Raw genomic sequence first — 23,166 nt, 5'->3', positions numbered from 1 at the left:
TCACCTACTGAAGGTGGCGGAGGCTGCTAAAAAGGGGTCTGACAAACGTCGTCGAGTGGCTCCACTCTTTAAACCAGCGGAGAGGGTTTGGCTAAGCATGCGCCACATCCGTCTTCACATTCCCTCGATGCGGTTAGCTCTTAAGTATATAGGGCCTTTTGTGATCACTGGGTCCAGATACCTATCGTCTGCGTCTACCCACCAGCTTGCGGATACACATTGTATTCCATGTCTCATTGCTTAAACCAGTGGTTCTGTCTCATTATCACCCGCTCCCACCAAAAGCTCCAACAGTGATAGCTGATGAAGAGACCATCTATCAGGTACACAAGGTCCTTGACATTCGATTCTATCATCATAGATGGGAATATCTGATCTTGTGGGAGGGCTTTGGGCCCAAAGAAAATACTTGGGAACCTGCTTCCAACATTCTGGATAAATCTTTACTGCTCTAGTTTCATCGAGATCATCCCTCCCCCGGGGAAGGGGCGTAAAGGGGGGCACTGTTAGGAACATGGGACGTGGTCTGCCACTACAGCCCCCCCCCTTTCACCTCGCGGCAGATTCGCCTGTTGGCGGCCCGCTCCACTTTCCAGCCGGCCGCATCAGAGCCCTCTCTCAGCATCCTCTCCACGACGACGACGCCGGGCGCTCGTCTTGCCTGGCTCCCCCCCTTGCACACTGTCTCTCTGCCCGATTTAAAGGGGCAGAGGTGGGAAACCTCGGTCCAGCCCCCAGCTGGGGACAATTTAAGGAAATCCCAGCTCACCTCTGCTTTGCCTTGCAACGAGGTTCGCTCCTTCGAGTATCTAGTTGCTGTTCCTGCTTGCCCTGTTCCAGCCTGCTCGTCTTCCTGGCTCCTGACTTCCGCTCGTCCTCTGGTATCCTGCTTCGCTGTCTGTCTTGATTCCTGGCTTGTCTCTGCTGTCTGCCGCCTGCCCTGATTCCTGGTCTGTTCCACATCCTGCCTGACTGCTGCCTGCCTGCCTCGACCCAGACTTCTCCTTCTACACTCCTTCCGGGAGACCTCGCCTAAGTCCAAGCGGCGAGGGTCCTCATGGGCTCCTCTCGGGGGCCTCGGGCTTCCAGTGGTGAAGTTCCTGCTGGTCTCCTGGTTCCAACCTTCCCTTTGCTCTGCGACTTCTGGACTACTCTTTGGATTCTTGTCTTCAGGTGATCGCACATAAGTCCAAGCGGCTCAGATCCTCAAGGGCTCCTCCCGGGGGGGGTCTCGAGCTTCCAGTGGTGAAGATTCGGTTGGTCTCCCAGCTACGACTTCCGCTGTGGGCCACCCCGCAGCACGCCTTCATCATCCTTAGCCCGCTCAAGGGTCCACGAACATAACGTTTTTATTTAATCTGGCCTACAATTAATGTTTGTGATTCTACTTGCCTATTCATTTTAAAATGGTTATTTATTTTAACTTTTATTATATCAGTTCTGTTTTTAGTGTATTTAAATTTTTTACTGAAATGGTTTCATTATATGTTACTGATTTTATCTTCTTTTTATGTTTTATTATACTATATATGTTTATTTGTTTTATTATATTATGTATGTAATCTTGTTCACCACCTAGGCCTCAGTGTTAAGCAGTTTATACATTCAAATAAATAAGTAAATACAGTTATTCACTTCTCATTGAGCTTCTACACTTATAACTTAAGCAACCACAGTTATTCCAGAACACTCTATGGTTTAAAGAAATTTGATCACGACTCCAATCCTACTATCCTTACAGTGGTTGTCTATTATCTGTCAGATCAAATTCAAAATAATTTGTCTGACTTTCCAAACTCTCCACTCTGGTTTTCCGCTTTATCTTTCTAAATTACTGATTCCTTATGCCCCATTTCACACACTAGTTTCTCACAAAAGAATATCTTACACCTTCCTTCCCCTTTTGTTATCAGGCTAGAAATCACTAGAGAAATCTCATTTAGTTATCAAGCCCAGCATTTCGGAATGCCCTTCCCCTAGCCATTTACTTACAACAAAACATTATGAAATTCCACAAGGCAGTTAAAACGTGGATCTTTGGTCAGCCTTATGCATGTTAAACTTTAGTGCAGAAACTGTCAATATTGCCTGCTGGAAGAACCGCTACTGGAGCAGGTACTGCACAACAGTATAGTTGTACACACGACAAGTGCAGAGAAATCTTTGTTGGTCAACTGAATGTATTTATTATATTATTCAAATATAGCAGCTCCACATATACATAATTAGTATTTCAAAGCAGAAGTCCCCCGACACGGAACAGTGTTTCGCCAGTCTGGCTGATTCGGGAGGGACAAATTTTATTACACCAACCTGTAACAACAAAGTATATTTATGTATCGACCAAGTATACAATAGGGCAACCTTAAATTGCCTGCTGGGCCATGTCTTATTAAATATTTGTTCTGTAGAATATTTTGTTTTAGTCTGTATGTTATTTTGATTTTTATGTATATTTTATTGTAAACTACTTGGATAAATTGCTTTACAGGCAGTATATTAAGTTCAATAACTAATTTCTGGAAATAGGGGGGAGGTGGTGGGAAGGGGGGCCGCTGCTTTATATATTATGGGAATGCAAAATATATTTTTACAGAGCCAACACAGTTACGTAGCTATTTAGATAAACCATCTTGTACCTAGGATAATCCAGGAGTAGTTGGATAAAGAGTAATTTGGACATTGGCTATCCTCAAGTATCAGTAGGTAATTCTTAATTATTTTGATTACCTTTGATCTGCTTAATATATAATCTTGGTCTCCTCCTGTTTCCTAAATTGTTACAATGAGTATCTGACCAGGATATTGTATTTTCTTTTAATGTAAAGCGAAGTATGTTTTCAATTTACATTGTTATTACTCACCTGGAATATGAAGAACTCATTGAAATATTTACTTGTAACCAAAGTTAAACACTAATAAAGTATAAATTAAAAAAAAAAAAAAAAGTTCAATAACTATGGGCATAGAGGCCCTGAGCACATGGTTTTATATGCATATCAGGTAAGCAATTCACTAAAAGCCCATTTCTGCAAATAAAAGTACTGCTTTACACATGGAAATGGCTTTGAAAATTACCCTCCATAGGGTTGATCTATTTGATTTTAGTTTTTCACGTAGATAAGCAGCATGAATTAGCCATGCTGTCTGGGTACGTCCTCCGTGCCACTAGGTGGCGGAGCTCTCAAAGTAGAAAACTTGTCTGATAGTGAGGTGCGCCTGCTTGCATGACCCTGCACTACCTCAAGTCTCCTCAGTCTATTTTTTTCTGCGCAATGGTGTACGCGGAGCTCTCTCCTTCTCATCTTTTACAAAAAAAAGAGATAGGCATATAAGAAAAAAAAGAAGAAAGGGAAGAACATTTTTTAGAAATTCCGCAAACAAACCGCCCTCACGAGAACAGTATTATCTTATCGGGGAACCCCCTCCCCCCTCCCAGTCATTGGAGATTTTCACTTTCAGTCTCCTCGGTGGACCTCCCGGTTTACCCGGGCCAGCACTGAGTGGAGCCCGGGGAGTACTAAGTGTACCTACCGGCACATCGAGGATCTGGCTCCGTCTTAGCCAACACACCTCGACTAGAGTCCATCCGCCGGTGTGCCGACTCGAGGCATCGTCCTGCACGCCGATTCATTGACCTGTGCCGAAGCATCGAGGCGCGGGCCGGGCACACCATGTTATCGAGGCGCGCACCGAGGCATGGACGTGAGCTCCGGACTCGCCGAGGAATCATCCATGCAAGCTATGGCATGCCAAGGCATTCCTCGCGGGGCAGAACTCATCGATGCACATGCAAACCACACAAACGCTGATGCGCATGCTGGGCGCTTGGAGCCACCGATGCAAGCGCCGGCTCGCCAAGAAGCTGTCAACTGCACCGACGCAGGCACAAATGCACCGGAGCTACAACCCAGGTACGGGCGCCTCAGAGCACTAACGAGTGCCCAAAGAGCACGGAAGTCCCATAGTAGGAATGAACGCGCCAAAACTCCAATAAGGAGGCTCAAAAGAGGGCGCACAAACCCGAACCACTGACGCGTGTCCGGGGGCACCGAAGCTCCATACTGGATGCTGGTGCACTGAAGCCCCGATTGCGTGCTCGGACCCGTTAAACCACTGACGTGTATGTAATCCGCCGTCACATCGCCTCAGTCGGCGATTCAAACCACAAGCGCATCCAAGACTTCTGGCGCACTAGCAACGGCACCAACGTGTCTGCTCTTGTAATATGACACAGCCACCAGCAGGCCAACATGTTGCCATGTCTGCCGACTACCCAGCTAATTGGGTCACACCGATGCGTGACCGTATAACCTCGACCGGTCGACCCTACACTGCAGTGCCAGCACGCATGCCATAGCATGAACAAGTGCCACATCATGTATGATACAGCTGCACCGCCCATGGATCATGGGTCTGAGAGTGGGTGCCCGTGGATCCTTCTTCTATGAACACTGGCAAGGTTCAAGGATCAAGGACACTTATATAAGGGCATGCATGGCCTTCGGGACTTATAGCACCAAAAGGTTGCAAATACTTTCAACAGCCCCACGACGGTCCTCATTACCCGTGGATGCAATTTGACAACCTTCCGCAGCCACCGCCTTCCCTCCGCCGTCTGCCCAAACAGGAATCTTTTCCGAGCACTCCTATCCGGAATGCTAAATTCTCCAACAGTGCTACTCACACCCTGCTGCACTACAAGTTAACAAGTTTCTCCTTTGGCGAGTCCGTCTCACTAACTAAAAAAAAAAAAAAAGATTTTTTCCCCGACACTGGGCTTCGCCCACTGTAAGAACCGCATAGGGGTGTCCCCTTCCTATGGACGAATGACTTCCTATCAAGTGGACTTAAAAAAAAAAATAATAATAATCATCTGACCTTCTTCTAGGTCTCAACCTTTCAATCGAGGGGCACTCCATACATGCTACTATATACAACATGGAGAACAAAATGTTTTATTTATTTATATTTATTTAACAATTTTATATACCGAAATTCTTGTAAAAAGTTACAAATCAGTTCGGTTTACATTGAACAGTAACAGTGCTTCCGAAGAGAGCAATTACATTGAACAATAACAGTTCGGATTACATTGAACAGTAACAATGTTTTGTAGAATATAGCCTTCCACGCAGGTCTCCAGTCTCTAAATCCTCTCTTCCAGGACACTGGAAATTCACACCTTCTTTACTTATATAAAGATAAGCCTTTCTTAGAGAAATTCACGGCCAACACCATAATCGTTGGATCCTGACCTTTCTCTGAGGACAAGCAATAGTGTGCTCTTAAATGCCGAAACATCCTATCTCACGGCATTCTTATGGATAACACACTGGCAAAAACATTGCCAAACGCGAGGGCAAGTTACGTACGATGAACAAACATTTCCACCTATGGAAACGGAAAATAAAGATCATGTCCGTAGCTGATTCATCAACCTTATTATCCAGACTTTTTTTTAAATATATCGTCTTACCGACAATATTGGCTTTACTAACTCACCGGTGTCAACTTCAACCTTCACATTCGCAAGCGAAGGGGTAGCATTTTGAAACCCATGCCAGCTTCAACAAACCATCAGGTTTCCACTTCACTTTCTCCCGAGAAGCAGGTCAATCCGACCTTTACTCGCGGCGTTGCACGGAGAGTCTATTTTTCTCTCTTTCCATTTCATTTTTTGCCGCACTTGCGCTGCCTGCCCACCGCACTACACACTACAGACTTCTGCTACCTCAGTGGTGCCCCATCCCCATCCCAACCTTCACTGGCACTACTCCTCCGGAACCTGAATCTGAGTTCTCTCAGAGGATTCCTAAGGAAGAACGAATCCTCACCACCACGGTTTCGTCACCAGGGAATTACACGTGGGTACTCCTATATTTGTTTCGATGACATTGGATCCATATCTTTTTCTACCACACCGACCACCGGCGAATGGCAGTTAGCCGATCTGCCCTGCGACCAACCTTCGTCCTTTGGCCTGATCCACACTACGCGCATATGCAGAATCCCATCTGCGACACACATACACAGGCCTTACAGTTCATTGTAACCTCTCTTTGAATTATTCAGGGCAGATTCCTCCATTTTCAACCAAACACAGGAGCAACCACCATGGACCTCAACACAATGAGTCCTCTCATCCTCAAAGGACATCTTCATTCTATCTAGTGTCTCATACGAGTCCGCATGTGCTATTCACACTGGACCCAATAGAGTCAATTCTTCATCTCCCCTCTGCTTCTGGTGCACTCCCCCCAGAAACCGCAGAAACTCGAAATGATAGCAGAACGCATCGGTGTAACTTACGGGCTTACCATATTCCACAGGATACGCCACTACCATGGCCAACAGTCCCCTGCTTACCTACTTACGAATTCAGTCTGTGCCCACCACAGCACACGCGACACATCACTGCCCGACTCTTCAGGCCCGATCTTCTCTTCAGACATTCGAGAGAACCTTTCGTACACGTTTTTACCATTCTGCTTCATCAAAGAAGGACGGGCACATTCAGCATTTCCTACAGAACTCCAGTAAGAATCCTCGAGCAAGTAGGAAAAAGATGCATCACACTGCATCCCTAATTTTTACCTGAAGTTCATAACTTCTAGATATTTACCTTTCTTTTTCATACCTGACTGGCATTCTAAAGGGGCATTAAAAAAAAAAAAAACAACCACGGAAGGGAAACTGAATTCCTTCACCTTGAGAGAAAACATACAGAAATCATTCAAACACCGATAACTAAGAAATAACCAGACAATTGAGCTAGCCGAAAAAGTAAGGAATCTGGGAGTAATAATGGACCCAGAAATCAACCTAAAGCAACACATATCTATAAAAGTAAGAGAAGACTATGCAAAACTTATGATCCTCAGAAGATTGAAACCATTACTCACACCTGCCCACTTCAGAACAGTATTACAAACACTTATCTTTTCCAGCACTGACTACTGCAATGCACTCTAACTAGGACTCCCAAGCACATCAATAAGACCACTCCAGATACTTCAAAATACTGCAGCCAGAATACTGACGGGAAAAAAGAGGAGAGACCATATAACAAACTCTAGCAGACTTACATTGGTTGCCCATCGAATACAGGATAAAATACAAGGCTTTATATACCATACACAAACTAATATATGATAAAGAAGCAGTCTGGCTAAACACAGCCTTACGAGTACACGTCCCACAAAAAAACCTCCGCTCAGCAAACAAAGCACTACTAACAATCCCTTCAGTAAAGTCAGCAAAACTAACCCAAGTGAGAGAAAGGGCTTTATCATTGGCTGGGTCCATACTATGGAACATGATGCCCCCTGAACTCAGATTACAGAATAATCTCAAAACTTTTAAGAAAAATTTAAAAACATGGCTCTTTAAAGAAGCCTTCACTAAAGAGTCTGGAGGGTAGAGAATGAAAGTACCCGGAAACGCAGATGAGAATGATTTTATTCAAGCCTACATTTAAGAAGTAATATCTCAAAGAGATAGTAACTCAATAATATACCTGGACTAGACCAACCTTGCTCAAATATTGATTTTATTTATGAAATTGTAACCGAACTTTATTGGCACCTGTTAGAATATATGATAACCTACATTACATACCTTAGTCTGTGTGCCTATTTGTAAACCGTTGCGATGGTATAAAAAACTTAGTGACAGTATAGAAAAGTGTTTTCCCGTCGATAGCAGGGCTGAATTAGCCATGCTGTCCTGGGATCTGTCAATCAGGTCGGGGAGGCGGAGCTTGATAAGCAGAGGTTAGTTTTTTGTTCCCTCTGCGGCTGCGCGTGTGTTCCCGCGCAGGAAGTAACAGATTCTCCTCAGTCTGTTTCTTCCGCGCGCGGGATAGCACACAGAGCTATCTTCTCCTCATGTCCAAATCCGGATTTAAACGATGCCGCTGTGGCAAGGTGATGTCAGTCACGGACGGCCATCACCGGTGTTACCGCTGCCTCGGCAGCAACCATGATGTGGAGAACTGCGAGTTTTGTGCCAGAATGTCACCTAGGGCGAAAAAGCAGCGAGCCTACCGTCTTAAAGGAGTTGCTGAGTACATCAGACCCAACGGAGGCCCATTCTTCACCGGGCCCGGTGAAGAAACCTCCACATGCCGTCAAGAGGGCGGCCTCCTGGGATACCTCTCGGCCGAGAGAGACAGGACAAGCTCAGGTACGGGGAAAGCAGGGCTCTGACTTGCCCGACCGGGTTCAGTCGTCTGGTCACTCGACGTCCAGCCGTGAATCGCCGCAGGACGAATCGCCGCGCCACAAAGCGCCCAAAAAGCATAGCCGTTACGAAGCGAGCACTTTGGCGCATAAGACGACGACGGCACCGTCAGACAGTAGTAATGCGGCACCGGAACCTTTTACACGCCACACCCATCGGCGCACAAGACGGCGCCGAAACAGTCGGCGCGCAAAACTGCGCCGGAACCGTCGGTGCGCAAAACTGCGCCAGAACCATCGGCACTCATGGCGGCGCCGGAGCTATCGGCGCGCAGGACGGTGCCGAATCAGTCAGAGCACAAGAACTCAGCGACACACAAGACGCCATCAAGATTGTCATCGGCCAGTACTACGGCGCCACAACCATCATCGGCGCACGTATGGACAATGGTCGCAGTCAGGACAGGATGCAGACCTGAATTATATTCCTTATCAGGAAAATCTGTGCACACCACGGAGGAACACAGAAGCCATCGCAAGCGTAAACACCACTCCAGATCACATTCTACGTCCAGTGACTCCAGACACAGGACGTCGGATACCTCGACCAAGAGATCAAGAGACACACATCATCGAGCAGATTTCACTGAACAAGGCCCTAGACATAAAGGTAAACACTAGACGCCTAGTCAGGTGATACCACCTCGGCACAAGTCTATGGACGTTAGTCCATCTACTTCTAGATCCTCACTAGCGTCGCATCATAAGACAAAAACCCAACAGTCACCAATCTGCCTCACCTCGTCACAGGCGTCCTTTTCATCTCCGAGCGCCTCGGAGGTACAAGGCGACATATCCCATGCATTCAAAAAACTGGAGACACAAAAAACAATTAAACCGACCATGCCTCAGGCAACCAAAGATGCCTTTTGGCAGTTGTCTCAATCATTGGCTGGTTTTTATGAAACACTGAAAGCTTCGTTCACGCTAGGCAAATCAACTCCAGATTTAGTTATCGAACCTGACACTACACCTCTGATAGACTCAAAAGGTCAACCACCTTCCTCCCCGATGGGGATGACCCCATGTCACTCACCGACACATCCGGATTCTCAGGAAGATTCTCACTCCCCGTCCAGATCACCTTCATCATCAACTGGTTTTCCATCAGACACTCCAGAGGTGCCACGAGAGCCATACTCCCCACCGGAGGACCTATCATATCCCAGATTTCTAGAGAAAATGGGCAATATCTTACACTTACAGATTCAAAAGGAACCCGACCCCAGGTCAGAAACCCTAGGACTGTTAAAAATCTTCGATGTTCCTGGGGAACCCACCACAATTCCTCCACATGATTTACTTCACCGACTGCTTCTAAAGTCTTGGGAAACACTACAGTCATTACAAGCGGTTTCCAGGAAATCAGACATTAAATTCCAAATCAAGAAAGATACACCATACGCACTCCCACAACTACCGCACGAGTCGGTGGTAGTGGAATCCGTGATGCAGCAGTTTAAGAAACCTAAGCTTCATGCAACCTACCCGCCAAATAAGGACTACAAATACCTTGATGAAGTGGGACGAAAAATTTATCAAAATGCGATGCTAACCACAAGGATCATGCATCATCAATTCTACATGGTGCAATACATGTACGAGTGTATCCAGGCGACAAAAAGATTGCTCTCAACAACAGGAGATCAACCACCTCAAACCCTACATGACATGGAGGAATGCACCAGGCATCTCCTCCGATCTGTATATAAGGGCATGGAGACCTCCTCCAGGGCATCTGCAACAGCCATAGCAGAACGTAGGACAGCGTGGCTCCACTCTAATTCCATAAGGGAAGACGTCCACGACAAACTGGCCAATCTTCCATGCACAGGGGAGAACCTTTTTGGCACACAACTACAGGAAACAGTGGGTAAACTAAAGGATGAGGCGATAGCGGTGCAGTCCTTGCAGTCTCAGCCGACTTATCAGTCCTCCAAGCGATTCTACACATATACTCGTAAACCATCGTATGGCCGCAGACCTTATAGGTCATATCAGGGTTACCGCCCGCAATCACATCCTACATATCAGAGACCACAAACCCAACAACAACAGTCGCAGATACCTCGTAGAGGGAAACCGCGTACACCGCGTCAACAAGGTCAGCAGCAAACCGGCGCCTAAGGAGACACAGTCTTTTTGAAGTTGAAGCCACCACCACACCCCTCACCGCTGCCGGGGAGAATTCAATCGTGCCTTCATGTTTGGGAACAAATAACATCCGACCAATGGGTGTTGGATATTGTCGGTCAAGGGTACAGTCTTCAATTTCGGACAAAACCAAAATTACCCCATGTGTCCTACACACGGAGCGCGAGGAATCAGCCACAACTCGAACGAGAAATCTCCAACTTATGCAAGGAGAAGGCCATCGCGCTCCTATCCCAGAATCATCGAAACAAGGGTTTTTACTCCCCCTATTTCCTGATTCCCAAAAATTCTAGATCTTCGGGAACTCAACAAATTCCTGATCAGGGAAAAATTCAAGATGGTGTCCTTGAAATAGATTCTGCCACTACTGCAACCCAACGACTGGATGTGTTCAATCGACCTGAAGAATGCATATACTCACATTCCAATCCACCCCTCCTCTTGGCGGTACCTATGCTTTCGCTACAGGCACCAACATTACCAATACAGGGTACTCCCCTTTGGATTATCAGCTGCACCCAGAGTGTTCACCAAGTGCATGGTAGTGGTGGTGGCTCATCTCAGACAACAGGGGATGAAAATCTTCCCTTATCTAGACGACTGGCTAATAGTAGCCCCGACTCGGGAGCTACTACTGCACCAGCTCCACCAGATCCTGCAATGTCTGCAACAGTTGGGGTTAGTAGTCAATTTCCAAAAATCTCAACTACAACCGACACAACAACTACAATTCATAGAAGCTTATCTGAATACCAGACAATCCAGAGCCTATCTCCCAGTGGACAAATACAATTGAAACAGCTCCTACAACGCTTGCAGACACAACAGACAACCTCCGCACGACAAGTGCTAGTAGTTTTGGGTCATATGGCAGCAGCCAATTTCCTGGTTCCAAATACCAAGCTACACATGAGACGCCTACAGTGGGGATTGAAGCGCCAATGGAAGCAGCACATACAACCACTCACACAACCAGTAGTTCTGACAACAGAAATGAAAAAGGACATCGCTTGGTGGCTCCATCGGTCCACACTAACGAAGGGAGCATTGTTCCGTCCGCCCATCAACAATTCAGTCCTAACTACCGATGCATCACGGAAGGGTTGGGGAGCACATCTAGAGGTTCACGAGACACAAGGTCTCTGGACCTTGGCGGAACAGAAATTACAAATCAACTTGCTGGAACTCCGAGCAATTCGCAATGCTCTACAGGCCTTTCAGGAATTTCTGCAGGGCTGCAGAGTCATGGTATACACAGACAATCAAGTAGCGATGTTCTACATCAACAAACAAGGGGGATCGGGTTCCTGGCCCCTGTACAAGGAAACGCTAATCATTTTCCAACATGCACACCAGCATTGCATACACCTACAAGCCACTTACCTACCGGGCATCGCAAATACAAGAGCGGACAAGTTAAGTCGCATCTTCCATCCCCACGAATGGTCCCTCAATCCAGAAGTAACACTCAGTCTCTTCCACAGATGGGGAACGCCATCAATCGACCTATTTGCAACGGAACTCAACAAACAAGTTCCGAGTTTCTGTTCCATAAGACCCAGCAAGATCCGACTGGCGCAGGATGTGTTCCTAATTCCATGGTCAAAAGGTCTTCTATATGCCTTTCCTCCCATACCTTTGATCACTAGAACAATTCAGAAGTGCATAACGGACAGAGCTCAAATGATTTTTATCGCCCCGGCCTGGCCTCGACAACCATGGTACAGTTACCTCCTTCACTTATCCAGCGACACACCAATCCGTCTTCCGAATCGACCAGATCTTCTACTTCAGGAACACGGAACTCTTCTACACCCGTTGCACTCATCCCTCCACTTGACAGCGTGGAGGTTGACCGGCTGTTACTAACGGAACAAAACATATCTCACCACGCGCAACTCATACTATTGGAGTCTAGGAAACCCTCCACTAGAAAGAATTACAATTACAAGTGGCAACGTTATTCCAGGTGGTGCACATCCAAGCACATATCACCACTGGATTGTCCACCGGAACACTTAATAGATTATTTACATACACTATATGAACAGGGATTAGCCACATCTTCCATTCGTGTTCACCTCAGTGCCATTGCAGCCTATCATAGGCCGTACAATGAGGTTCCAATATCTACTCATCCAACCCTCTCTCGTTTCATCAAAGGACTGTTGCACCTTAGACCTCCCGTCACAAAGCTGGCAGTTCCTTGGAATATCAACTCCGTCTTGGAACAACTGATGCTTCCCCCCTTTGAACCGATGGAGTCAGCACACATAAAATATCTGACATAGAAAGTGGTACTTTTTGGTAGCGGTCACCTCGGCTAGACGGGTCAGTGAATTACAAGCACTGGTACATTATGAACCGTGTTTACAGTTTTTTCATCAAAAGGTAGTGCTTAGGATGCATCCATCTTTCTTACCAAAGGTAATCTCTCACTTCCATCTTAACCAAAATATTGAACTTCCAACATTTTTTCCAAAACCACATGCCAATGAGCGGGAAAGACTACTTCACACCCTCGACTGTAAAAGGGCGCTAGCATATTATAGGAATAGAACGAACTCCCCATCACGTCCGTCGCAACTATTTGTTTCATTTGACCCCAAAGCACCGGGTCTACCGGTCACGAAACGTACCATATCGAGCTGGATAGTCCAAAGCATCCAATTCTGCTACGGCAAAAAAGACTTACCTCTTTCGCAGAAACCCAAAGCTCATCAGGTTTGTGCCCTAACGACTTCGTGGGCACAACTTAGAAACATACAACTAATACACATCTGTAAGGCAGCTACATGGACATCTCTCCATACCTTCACATCACATTACTGCCTTGACCAGCAGGCGACTACGGATACAAAGATAGGACAAGCAATCCTACAATCTGTACCATCTCATTCCAAGTGATTGCCACAATCTTTATATCACGTTCCAGTGACAGAATAGATCCGAACGTGATCGGGAGCTTGCGACTCCCAGGACAGCATGGCTAATTCAGCCCTGCTATCAACGGGAAAAAACAAGTTTGCTTACCGTAAACGTTGTTTCCGTAGATAGCAGGATGAATTAGACATGCTGACCCACCCTCCTCCCTGGCAATCACCATTTTACACTCTTACCATCTACTGCTTAATCACAGACTGAGGAGAATCTGTTACTTCCTGCGCGGGAACACACGCGCAGCCGCAGAGGGAACAAAAAACTAACCTCTGCTTATCAAGCTCCGCCTCCCTGATTGACAGATCCCAGGACAGCATGGCTAATTCATCCTGCTATCTACGGAAACAACGTTTATGGTAAGCAAACTTGTTTTTATTTATTTTTTATTTAAAAAAAAACACTAAATGTTTCTTCTTTTCCCTTCTCGACCTCTTCGCATATTAGCAGCACAAACCCACTCGATCTACTTTGCCGTCACTGCCCATCCTCTCTCACTGGACACAGTCCTCATACACTGAGAAAGTTCTCCAATTACCATCCTTCCAAGAGTATTCAGCTCTACATGGCAAATTGTACATACCTAATTTTTCAGGTTATACCATAGTCATAATATGCCTCCCTATAGCGGTTATCGTTGACTACCGATCACTTGAGGAAAACCTCCAACACCTTCTCGCCCAAGCAGTAATTTCTATACCGCTTATTCCGTTACAATTTCATGACTCAGAACCCAGATCCAAGTGCACACCTGAGCTTTCAGTTCTTCTGCTCTCCTTGCAGAATGCACTCTCCTTCGCCAAAAAAAAAAAAAAAAAGACACTACACCTTTGTGTGTTTTTTGCTATCAGCGCCGTTTCATCAGACCATCTCCAGTCCTCTTCCACCTCTTTTCCCGGAGCCCTCTGACTTCGGCAGGGCAAATCTTACTCTGTGTCTGCTCTCTGCCCACTCAGCCTCCAAGTTCGTGTAGGGGATCTTGCGTTTCCAATTGCAGCCCAACTGCCTATAATTCCATGGGGCACACTCAATGAGATATAGCTCATTCATGCTCCCACCAAAGGTGCCCTTCACACTTCTCACCCATATCCGTCGCCTAAATGCAGCCTTTCGGTCGCCTCCAACTCAGCCAGGCAAATTATACACTGCAACCCTTATCGGGCTGACCAGGACAGGATTACACTGTATGGGAATCCCGCCCATTGCACACAGGTGCTTGTTGGCTTCTACATCATCCAATCCACTGCCCAGAGATTGCCCAAAGTCCTCGAGCCTACCATGGCAAGCTATCCTTCCATACAGTAATTTGTACTCAAACATTTGTTTCTTACAACCCCACAATTACAATTCTTTAATTACAGAGCGCCACAGCTCTCCGTCTTCTTTAACCTGAATACCCAAGATCACCTATCTTCAATGACTCTCTTGACTTGAATCTCGAACTGCTTTCTTCTCTGCTGTCAGCAGCATTCAAAACCCGGTTAACTACCTATTTTATAAACCATGTCCATACTGTACTACTTTAAGGGACCATCTCCATGACTAACCTTCCTTGGTACTTACATCACAACCTCCAGCAACCTCTAGCTACTGCTTACCAGCATACTACGGATAACACACACGGAACAAAAACGATTCCAGTGTTATCTACTGCACTAGGATAGCACCATCATAAAACTGTCCGCCTATGGTCAAAACCTTGAGCAGATTTTCCTGGGTGCATCAGGGACACAGGATATGGGCTATATATACTCAGTACTAAGCTGGGGACTCCCAGACAGCATGGCTAATTCATGCTGCTTATCTACTTGAAAAGAGCAAGTTTGCTTACCGTAAACGGTGTTTTCCATAGATAGATGAATTAGCCATGCTGATCCTCCCGCCTCCCTGGACAGTTTGCTACTTTACATTTCATCTCGCTTTGATACAGACTGAGGAGACTTGAGGTAGCTCAGGGTCATGCAAGCAGGCGCACTTCACAATCAAAGTGAAGTTTTCTACTTTGAGAGCTCTGCCTCCTAGTGGCATGGAGGACGTACCCAGACAGCATGGCTAATTCATCTGCTATCTACGGAAAACACCATTTATGGTAAGCAAACTTGCTCTTCCAGACCATTTCTAAAGATTTCTTATTGAATACAAACAATTGATAAGTACAAATTAAAATAATGTAACAATGGAAATTATTAGCAGAACAAAAATACTAACTGGAATGAGAAATTTCTTTATTTCTTCCAATGCGTGTCCCATTCTTGCATACGCCTCTGCTGGAGGGGCAAATACTTCAATAAGAACATGTAGGTCATCATGTAAATGAAAGTACTTTGCTTCTCCACTCTTTCTCAGCTCTTCTTCCTGGGAAATATATAAACAAAGAGTCCATTTTCAGGATGTTCAAAACAGTAAAAACATTTAGCTACAACATTTGAAAGTTTAAAAAAATGCTTGTTTTGTCATCTATATAAATAATACTCAACATGGATTGCAATTATTGTGAAACAGGTTGAAAACAATTCATCTAGTATTGTCTACTCTCTGACTATGAATAAAATCAGAATATATAATGGTCTGTCTAGTATCTGATCAAAGACAAATCTATATATCTCAACATAGGTAGATTTCCAGAAATGTTACCTAGCAAATGCTTATAAAACTAGCTACTATTTATTTATTAACCTTAAAATAGATATAATTCTAAACCAAAGAATTACAAATGCAGGAAATACTATCAAAGTATTGAGAGCAAATTTCATACTACCCATGGTGCATCCCTTTAAAAATCTGGCAGTAGCTCGGTGCCATGAGGGGCCTTTATACTTGCACCTGCAAAGAACGCAGGGTAAAATACACGAACTAAAGCAGACGTGGAGGACTTCAAAGTACAATCCTTGTACGTAGTTGAGGGGACCTACATCAAACTCACCCTCAAGCACATGTACATTTACCCACATATGGGAAAGGGGGGAGATGGAGGTGGAAATTTTCAACTGGGGCTTTTCCACAGGAAAACATCTGTTTACCCACGGAAATCCCTTAGAACACTGCCCCATTATATACATTCCATTCCACAATTTTCAAAGCAATTTATGCAGCTAAAACGCATTTTGCCCAGGTTAATCAGCTGTCTGAAAATTGTCCTCACTCAGAATGGCTGAAAGTCCCATGAGCCATAGTTTTCCTACCTCTTGCATAAGTAAAGGATATGCAGTTTCCTATCCAATTAGGCTATCTTCTCTTCAAAACAGCAATCCCAGGTTCAAGGAGGTTAAAAGAAAAGTTGGGTGGACTTTCAAAGGTCTTTCGTCAACTCCAGATAGAAGGTAGAAGCTCTCTACAAACCAAGGTATGCAAAGTTCATTTACCTTTGGCATTTGGCTTGAAGAATATGTTGGAAGGCCAGCTGATTAAAGTGGCCTCATAACTTCAGACATAAATTTCAGACATAAAAGCAGGTAGATAAGTAACTAGAGCTTGGAGTTCTCCGATTCTGCAAGTAGAAGCTACTGCCGCCAATATACTGGATTTCCAGGTGGAGTATTTCAGCCCACAATAGTTCAGAGGCTCAAAAGGAGCTTTTATCAGCTTTATTAAATCCACACTGATGTTCCACAACACTGCTGGTGGCTTGACAGGAAGTTTCAAATGAACTAACCCTTATACAAACTTTACAAATAAGGGTTGTTCAGAAATGAGCCTTCCTTCTATATAATAATCACATGTTCCAATTGCACATAGGTGTACACTGACAGTTTGTTCTGATCGCAGACTCTGAGATATGTAGAAAATATACAAGCAGCATGTGAAAGAAACAGAAGAAGGGATCTGGATGGTTGCCATTATATTGGCCAGCAAACTGCCTAATAAATTCTTTCATAAATATCAGAAATACAAAGATGCTGAACTGGAGAAACACTAAGGAGGTAATTTTGAAAAGGATTTACGAAAGGTGCAGCTGCAAAGGTTAAAATTGTATAACAGGAGAAGACATTGCTTAAAAATACCATCTTAGAAGCACAATAAAGATGTATTCCACTCATTAAGAAAGGTGGAAGGAAGGCCAAGCAATTACTGGCATGGTTAAACAGTGAGGTGAAAAAAGCTATTTTAGCCAAAAAATATCCTTCAAAAATTGGATCTATCTGAAGAAAATAGGAAAAAGCATAAGTATTGTCAAGTTAAGTGTAAAATATTGATAAGATAGGCTGAGAAAGTACTTGAAATGAAGTTGGCCATAGAGGCAAAAAACTCATAATAAAGACTTTAAATATATCTGAAGCAGGAAACCTGAGGAGGAGTCAGTTGGACCATTAGATGACTGAGGGGTTAAGCATGCTCTTAAGAAAGATAACGCCATCACGGAGAGACTAAATTAATTTTCTGCTTGTGTGTTTAATAATGAGGATGTTGTGGAGATACAAGTTCTGGAGACAGTTTCGAGGTAATGATTCAGATGAACTAAACCAAAAATAGGTGAACCTGGAAAATGTAGTAGGCCAGATTGACAAAGTAAAGAGTAGTAAATCACCTGGAATGGACAGTATGCACCAAGTTTCTGAAAGAAATCAAGAATGATGTTTCATATCTATTAGTAAAAATTTGCATTCTATCATTAAAATTGTCCATTGTACCTGAAGATTGGAGGGTGGCCAATGTAGGCCCAATATTTAAAAAGGGCTCGAGGGGTGATCCAGGAAAAATATACACCAGTGAGCCTGACTTCAGTGCCAGGAAAAATAGTGGAAACTATTCTAAAGATCAAAATCAAAAAGCATATAGAAAGACCGGTACTTGCCAGGTTCGGCCTCTGATGGAAACAGTATGCTGGGCTTGATGGACCCTTGGTCTGACCCAGCATGGCAATTTCTTATGCTCTTATAACATGGTTTAATGGAACACAGCCAGCAGGAATTCATCCAAAGGAAGTCTTGCCGCACAAATCTGTTACATTTCTTTGAAAGGGTTAATAAACATGTGGATAAAGGTGAACTGGTAGATGTAGTGTATTTGGATTTTCAGACGGCATTTGACAAAGTCCCTCATGAGAAATGTCTAGGAAAAGTAAAAACTCATGGGATAGGTGGCGATATCCTTTCATGGATTGCAAACTAGGTAAAAGACAGGAAACAGTAGGAATACATGGTCAGTTCTTACAATGGAAAATGGTAAACAGTAGAAAGCCTCAAGGATCTGTTCTTGGACTGGTGCTTTTCAATATATTTATAAATGATCTGGAAAGGGATCCAACGAGCGAGGTGATCAAATTTGCAAATGACAAAATCATTCAGAGTAGTTAAATCACATGTGAATTAAGATAAATTCCAGGACCACCTTGCAAGACTGGAAGATTGGACGTCCAAATGGCAGATGAAATTTAATATGGATAAGTGCAAGCTGATGCATATAGGGAAAAATAAACCATGCTTTAATTACATGATGTTAGGTTCCATATTAGGAGCTACCACTCAGGAAAAAGATCTAGGTGTCATACTGAACAATACATTGAAATTACTGGCTCAGTGTGCTGCAGCAGTCAAAAAAGCAAACAGGATGTTAGGAATTATTAGGAAGGGAATGTTGGATAAAATGGAAAATGTCATAATGCCTCCATCGCTCCTTGGTGAGACCAATCTTGAGTACCGAGTACAATTCTGATCACCTCATTTCAAAAAAAGATATAGTTGCACTGGAGAAGGTAGAGCGAAGGGTGACCGAATTGATAAAAGAGATGGAACGGCTCCCCTATGAGGAAAGGCTAAAGAGGTCTGAGCTGTTCAGCTTGGAGAACAGATGGCTGAGAGGGGATACAATAGAGATCAATAAAATCAAGAGAGGTGGGGGTGGAGTCAAGATGGCGGCTTGAACATTTGTGCATTCACTACCTGCTCCAGCGTTTCTGATAAAAAATATTTCTTACCAATTTCAAATGCCTCCGAAAAGAAAGGGGAGACCCAGAAACTATCCCTCGGCTTCGGTGGCTACCTCGGGGCAGCGAACCATCGAGCAATGAGCCTTTAAACTGGTAAACTTGGAGCTAAGAGGTCCGGCTGCCAGGACACCGGAAGGAGACTGTGACCCGACCTCGGAAGGAGTATCCCTTAGCCCCCTTGACGAACGATTGCCTCCGGCAGTGCGTGGGACCTCAACACCGCGGCTGGAAGCGAGTCCCGAGGTGGATAGCGTCTTCCAGCTTGAGGGAGCGGCAGAGAGGAGAAGCCCAGCACAGACCTCCATAGATCACGGAGAGAATGGCGTCGGAGTGCAGGATTCGGAGGAAGGAGGAGACCAGAGGAGTATAGGAGGTGAGAGATTTGTGTTGTGCCCTCCCCCTCTACCCGAAGCTACTTTGAATATCGTTAAACCAGACGTGGTAACGTTAGATTCATTATGGAATCTTTCGTCTGCTTTGGTTAAGGCTCTTGAGGACCGTTCAAGAAAAACTGGATCGCTGTCGCACCAAATGGACATATTAAATACAAGTTTTCAAGAGCAAAAACAGGATATCTCTGTGAAATTACAAAATATGGATACAGAAATAAAGCAAGTTAAGCAGGTACAGGCAACAATAATACATGACTGTGGTCTCATGAATAGAAGACTTGAAAATATGGAAAACGTAATGAGGCATTTGAATTTGAGGGTACTTAATTTCCCCAGGGTGATTGGAGAATTGCCGAGAATGATTATCAAACGATATTTTCTGGAGGTATTGGAAATTTCCCCTGAACAATCTCCACCCCTGGATAAGGTATATTTTCTACCTATTCGTACCAACCAACAAACATAAATGGCTCCTAATGTTTTAGAAAATTTGACAACTTTTTTTTGAAACATCTATACCTGAAACAGAAGAAAGAACAACTCTATTAATATCTTTCTTTAATGAATCTGATCTAGGAAGAGTTATGCGTGCCTACTTTAAAAAGACTCAAGCTACATTTATGGGAGCAAATGTGAGGATTTATCCTTATTTTAACTAAAGCAACGCAGGTGAAAAAAAAACTTTTTAGCTTTAAAATCTGAAGCGCTAGCAGTAGGGGCATCATTCTTTTTAAGATTCCCCTGTAAATGCGTAGTAAAATTTGAAGGAAATAACTATATATTTTTGCAACCCTACCAGCTCAAGAGCTTTATTGAAGCAAAAAAGGTGTCCCTGCAAAAGAGCAGTGGGTAAATCATCTATTAATATTGACCGGTTATTATAAAGTCGCCTTTTTCTTTTGATAAAATATTGCCTGTATTCTCCTTTAAGCTTGCATGTACTCTACCCCCCAGGTTATAGGGGTCTAAAGGGTTTATTACAATTGATATTGATTTGTGTTTTGAGGATTTGGTAAAAATGGATTTCCTCAATTGTTTGAACCATGTTTCATGACAAAGTGGATGCTTTGTAAGTTGTTAAAAATTAATAAAGATAAAATTAAAAAAAAAATCCAAGAGAGGTCTAAAATGGCTAAATGTGAATCGGTTATTTACTCATCTGGATTAGAAAATGACTATGGGGCACTCATGAAATTAGAAAGTAGCACATTTAAAACAGATGAGAAAATTATTTTTCATTCAACGCACAATTAAGCTCTGGAATGTGCTGCCAAAGGATGTTGTTAGGGTACTTAGCGTAACTGGGTTTAAAAAAGGTTTGCTAAGTTCCTGGAAGAGAAGTCCATTAACTGCTATTACTCAAGATGGCTTAGGGAATGGACACTGCTTTTACTGGCATTAGTAGCCTGGGATCTACTTATTGTTTGGATATTTGGCAGGTACTTGTAACCAGGATTGGCCACTGCTGGAATCAGGAAGCTGGGCTTGATGGACTGACGATCTGACCCATTATCTACAAGCAGCAGAATTGCTGGACCAGAGGCAGCATGGTTTCACCAAGGGAAGGTCCTCTCAGACGAATCTGATAGACTTTTTTGATTAGGTGACTAAGGAATTGGATCGTGGAAGAGCACTCGATGTCATCCACTTGGATTTTAGCAAAGATTTTGATACAATCCCGCACAGGAGGCTAGTAAATAAAATGAGAAGCTTGGGAGTGAGTGCCAAGGTAGTGGCCTCGATAAACTGGTTGAAGAATAGAAGACAATGTGTGATGGTAAATGGAACTTACTTGGAAAAGAGAGCAGTGATGAGCAGAGTGCTGCAAGGGTCGTTGTTGGGACAGTCCTGTTCAATATCTTCTTGAGCGACATCGCGGACGGGATAGAAGGTAAGGTTTGTCTATTTGTGGATGATACTAAGATCTGCAATAGAGTGGACACGCCGGAAGGAGTGGAGAGAATGAAACGGGATTTAAGGAAGATGGAAGACTGGTCGAAGATATGGCAGCTGAGATTCAATGCCAAGAAGTGCAGAGTCATACATATGGAGTGTGGAAATCTGAAAGAAATGTATTCGATGGGGGGTGAAGGGCTGATGTGCATGGAGCAGGAGAGAGACCTTGGGGTGATAGTGTCTAATGATCTGAAGTCAGCAAAACAATGTGACAAGGTGATAGCTAAAGCCAGAAAAATGCTGGGCTGCACAGAGAGAGGAATATCAAGTAAGAAAAGGGAAGTGATTATCCCCTTGTACAGGTCCCTTGGTGAGGCCTCACCTGGAGTACTATGCTCAGTTCTGGAGACCATATCTCCGAAGGGACAGAGACAGGATGGAGGTGGTCCAGAGAAGAGCGACCAAAAAGGTTTATGGTCTTCATCAAATGCTTTATGAGGAGAGATTGAAGAATCTAAATGTGTATACCCTGGGGGAAAGGAGGAGTAGGGGTGATATGATACAGACCTTCAGATACTTGAAAGATTTTAATAATCCAAAGTCAATGACAAACCTTTTCCATTGCAAAAAAAAATCAGCAGAACCAGGGGTCACGATTTAAAACTCCAGGGAGGAAGACTCAGAACCAATGTCAGGAAGTATTTCATCATGGAGAGGATGGTGGATGCCTGGAATGCCCTTTCAGATGAAGTGGTGAAGACAAACCATGAAGGATTTCAAAGGGGCGTGGGATAAACACTGTGGATTGATAAAGTCTTCAGGATGTGAATGAAGAGAAGAGGCATGGGGGAGGCTTGCGGGAATGACGGCTACTACTTGGTGATTAATACCCTTATTCAATAAACATTCACACGGTTAATGCGACTCCAACATTGCTCTATGTTTCAACGGCAAGAGGAAATGTGGGACAAAGGATTTGCATTCACAAATAAGCGTGGGAGTAGTTTGCTTGTTGTGGCGCTCCAATGGGAAGGATTAGCCCCCTTGAAAGTCATGGCAGTGAGTGGTGTGGTCAGAGTGGAGTAATGATATAGTAATTGACAAAGCCAAAAAATTTCTGTAAAGAGTGGAGGCCCGTAGGCTGAGGCCAATCGCAAATGTTTTCAACTTCTGAGGGTCCATTCTGAATCATTGACTGGAAACTACGTAGCCGAGGAAGAGAACGGTCTCCTGCTCGAAAGAACACTTTTCGAGCTTGGAATAGAGTTGATTGTCTCGTAAGCACTGGAGGACACGGGAGACATCGTGGCAGTGGCTTTGTAGGTCTTTGGAGAATACTAACATGTCATTGACATACACCACAACACATTGGTATAACATATTCCTGAAGACATCGTTCATCAAATTCTGGAAGACAGCAGGGGCGTTGCAGAGGAGTGGGGAAGCGTAGAGACAGAAACTCCGGTGTGGTAACACTGAGGCTACCCCGAGGACCAGGGAAGCATAGAGATAGGAGCGCCAGTGTGGTACACTGAGGCACCACCAAGGAACGGGGAAGCATAGAGACAGGAACTCTGGTGTGGTAACGCTGAGGCTACCCCGCAGAGCAGGGAAGCAT

General features: G+C 44.4%; 1 protein-coding gene across 3 annotated transcripts in view; it reads right to left on the bottom strand.

Moving 5' to 3' along the window:
• Window positions 1-23,166, bottom strand: part of KHDRBS3 (KH RNA binding domain containing, signal transduction associated 3) — a 738,992-nt gene that overhangs the window by 464,470 nt on the left and 251,356 nt on the right. For all 3 annotated transcript variants that reach the window (XR_003854946.1, XR_003854947.1, XM_029592068.1), the window contains exon 4: window positions 15,543-15,689. Coding sequence is in view for 1 of the 3 variants with exons in the window: in XM_029592068.1 (XP_029447928.1) it covers window positions 15,543-15,689 (147 nt within the window). In the remaining 2 variants the exon portion in view is untranslated. The remainder of the gene's footprint in view (window positions 1-15,542; window positions 15,690-23,166) is intronic.

The sequence above is a fragment of the Rhinatrema bivittatum genome, chromosome 2, assembly GCF_901001135.1.
Source record: "Rhinatrema bivittatum chromosome 2, aRhiBiv1.1, whole genome shotgun sequence".
Taxonomy (NCBI): Eukaryota; Metazoa; Chordata; class Amphibia; order Gymnophiona; family Rhinatrematidae; genus Rhinatrema; species Rhinatrema bivittatum.
The sequence above is the reverse complement of the archived record's forward strand: the minus strand, read 5'-3'. Positions and strand labels throughout refer to the sequence as shown.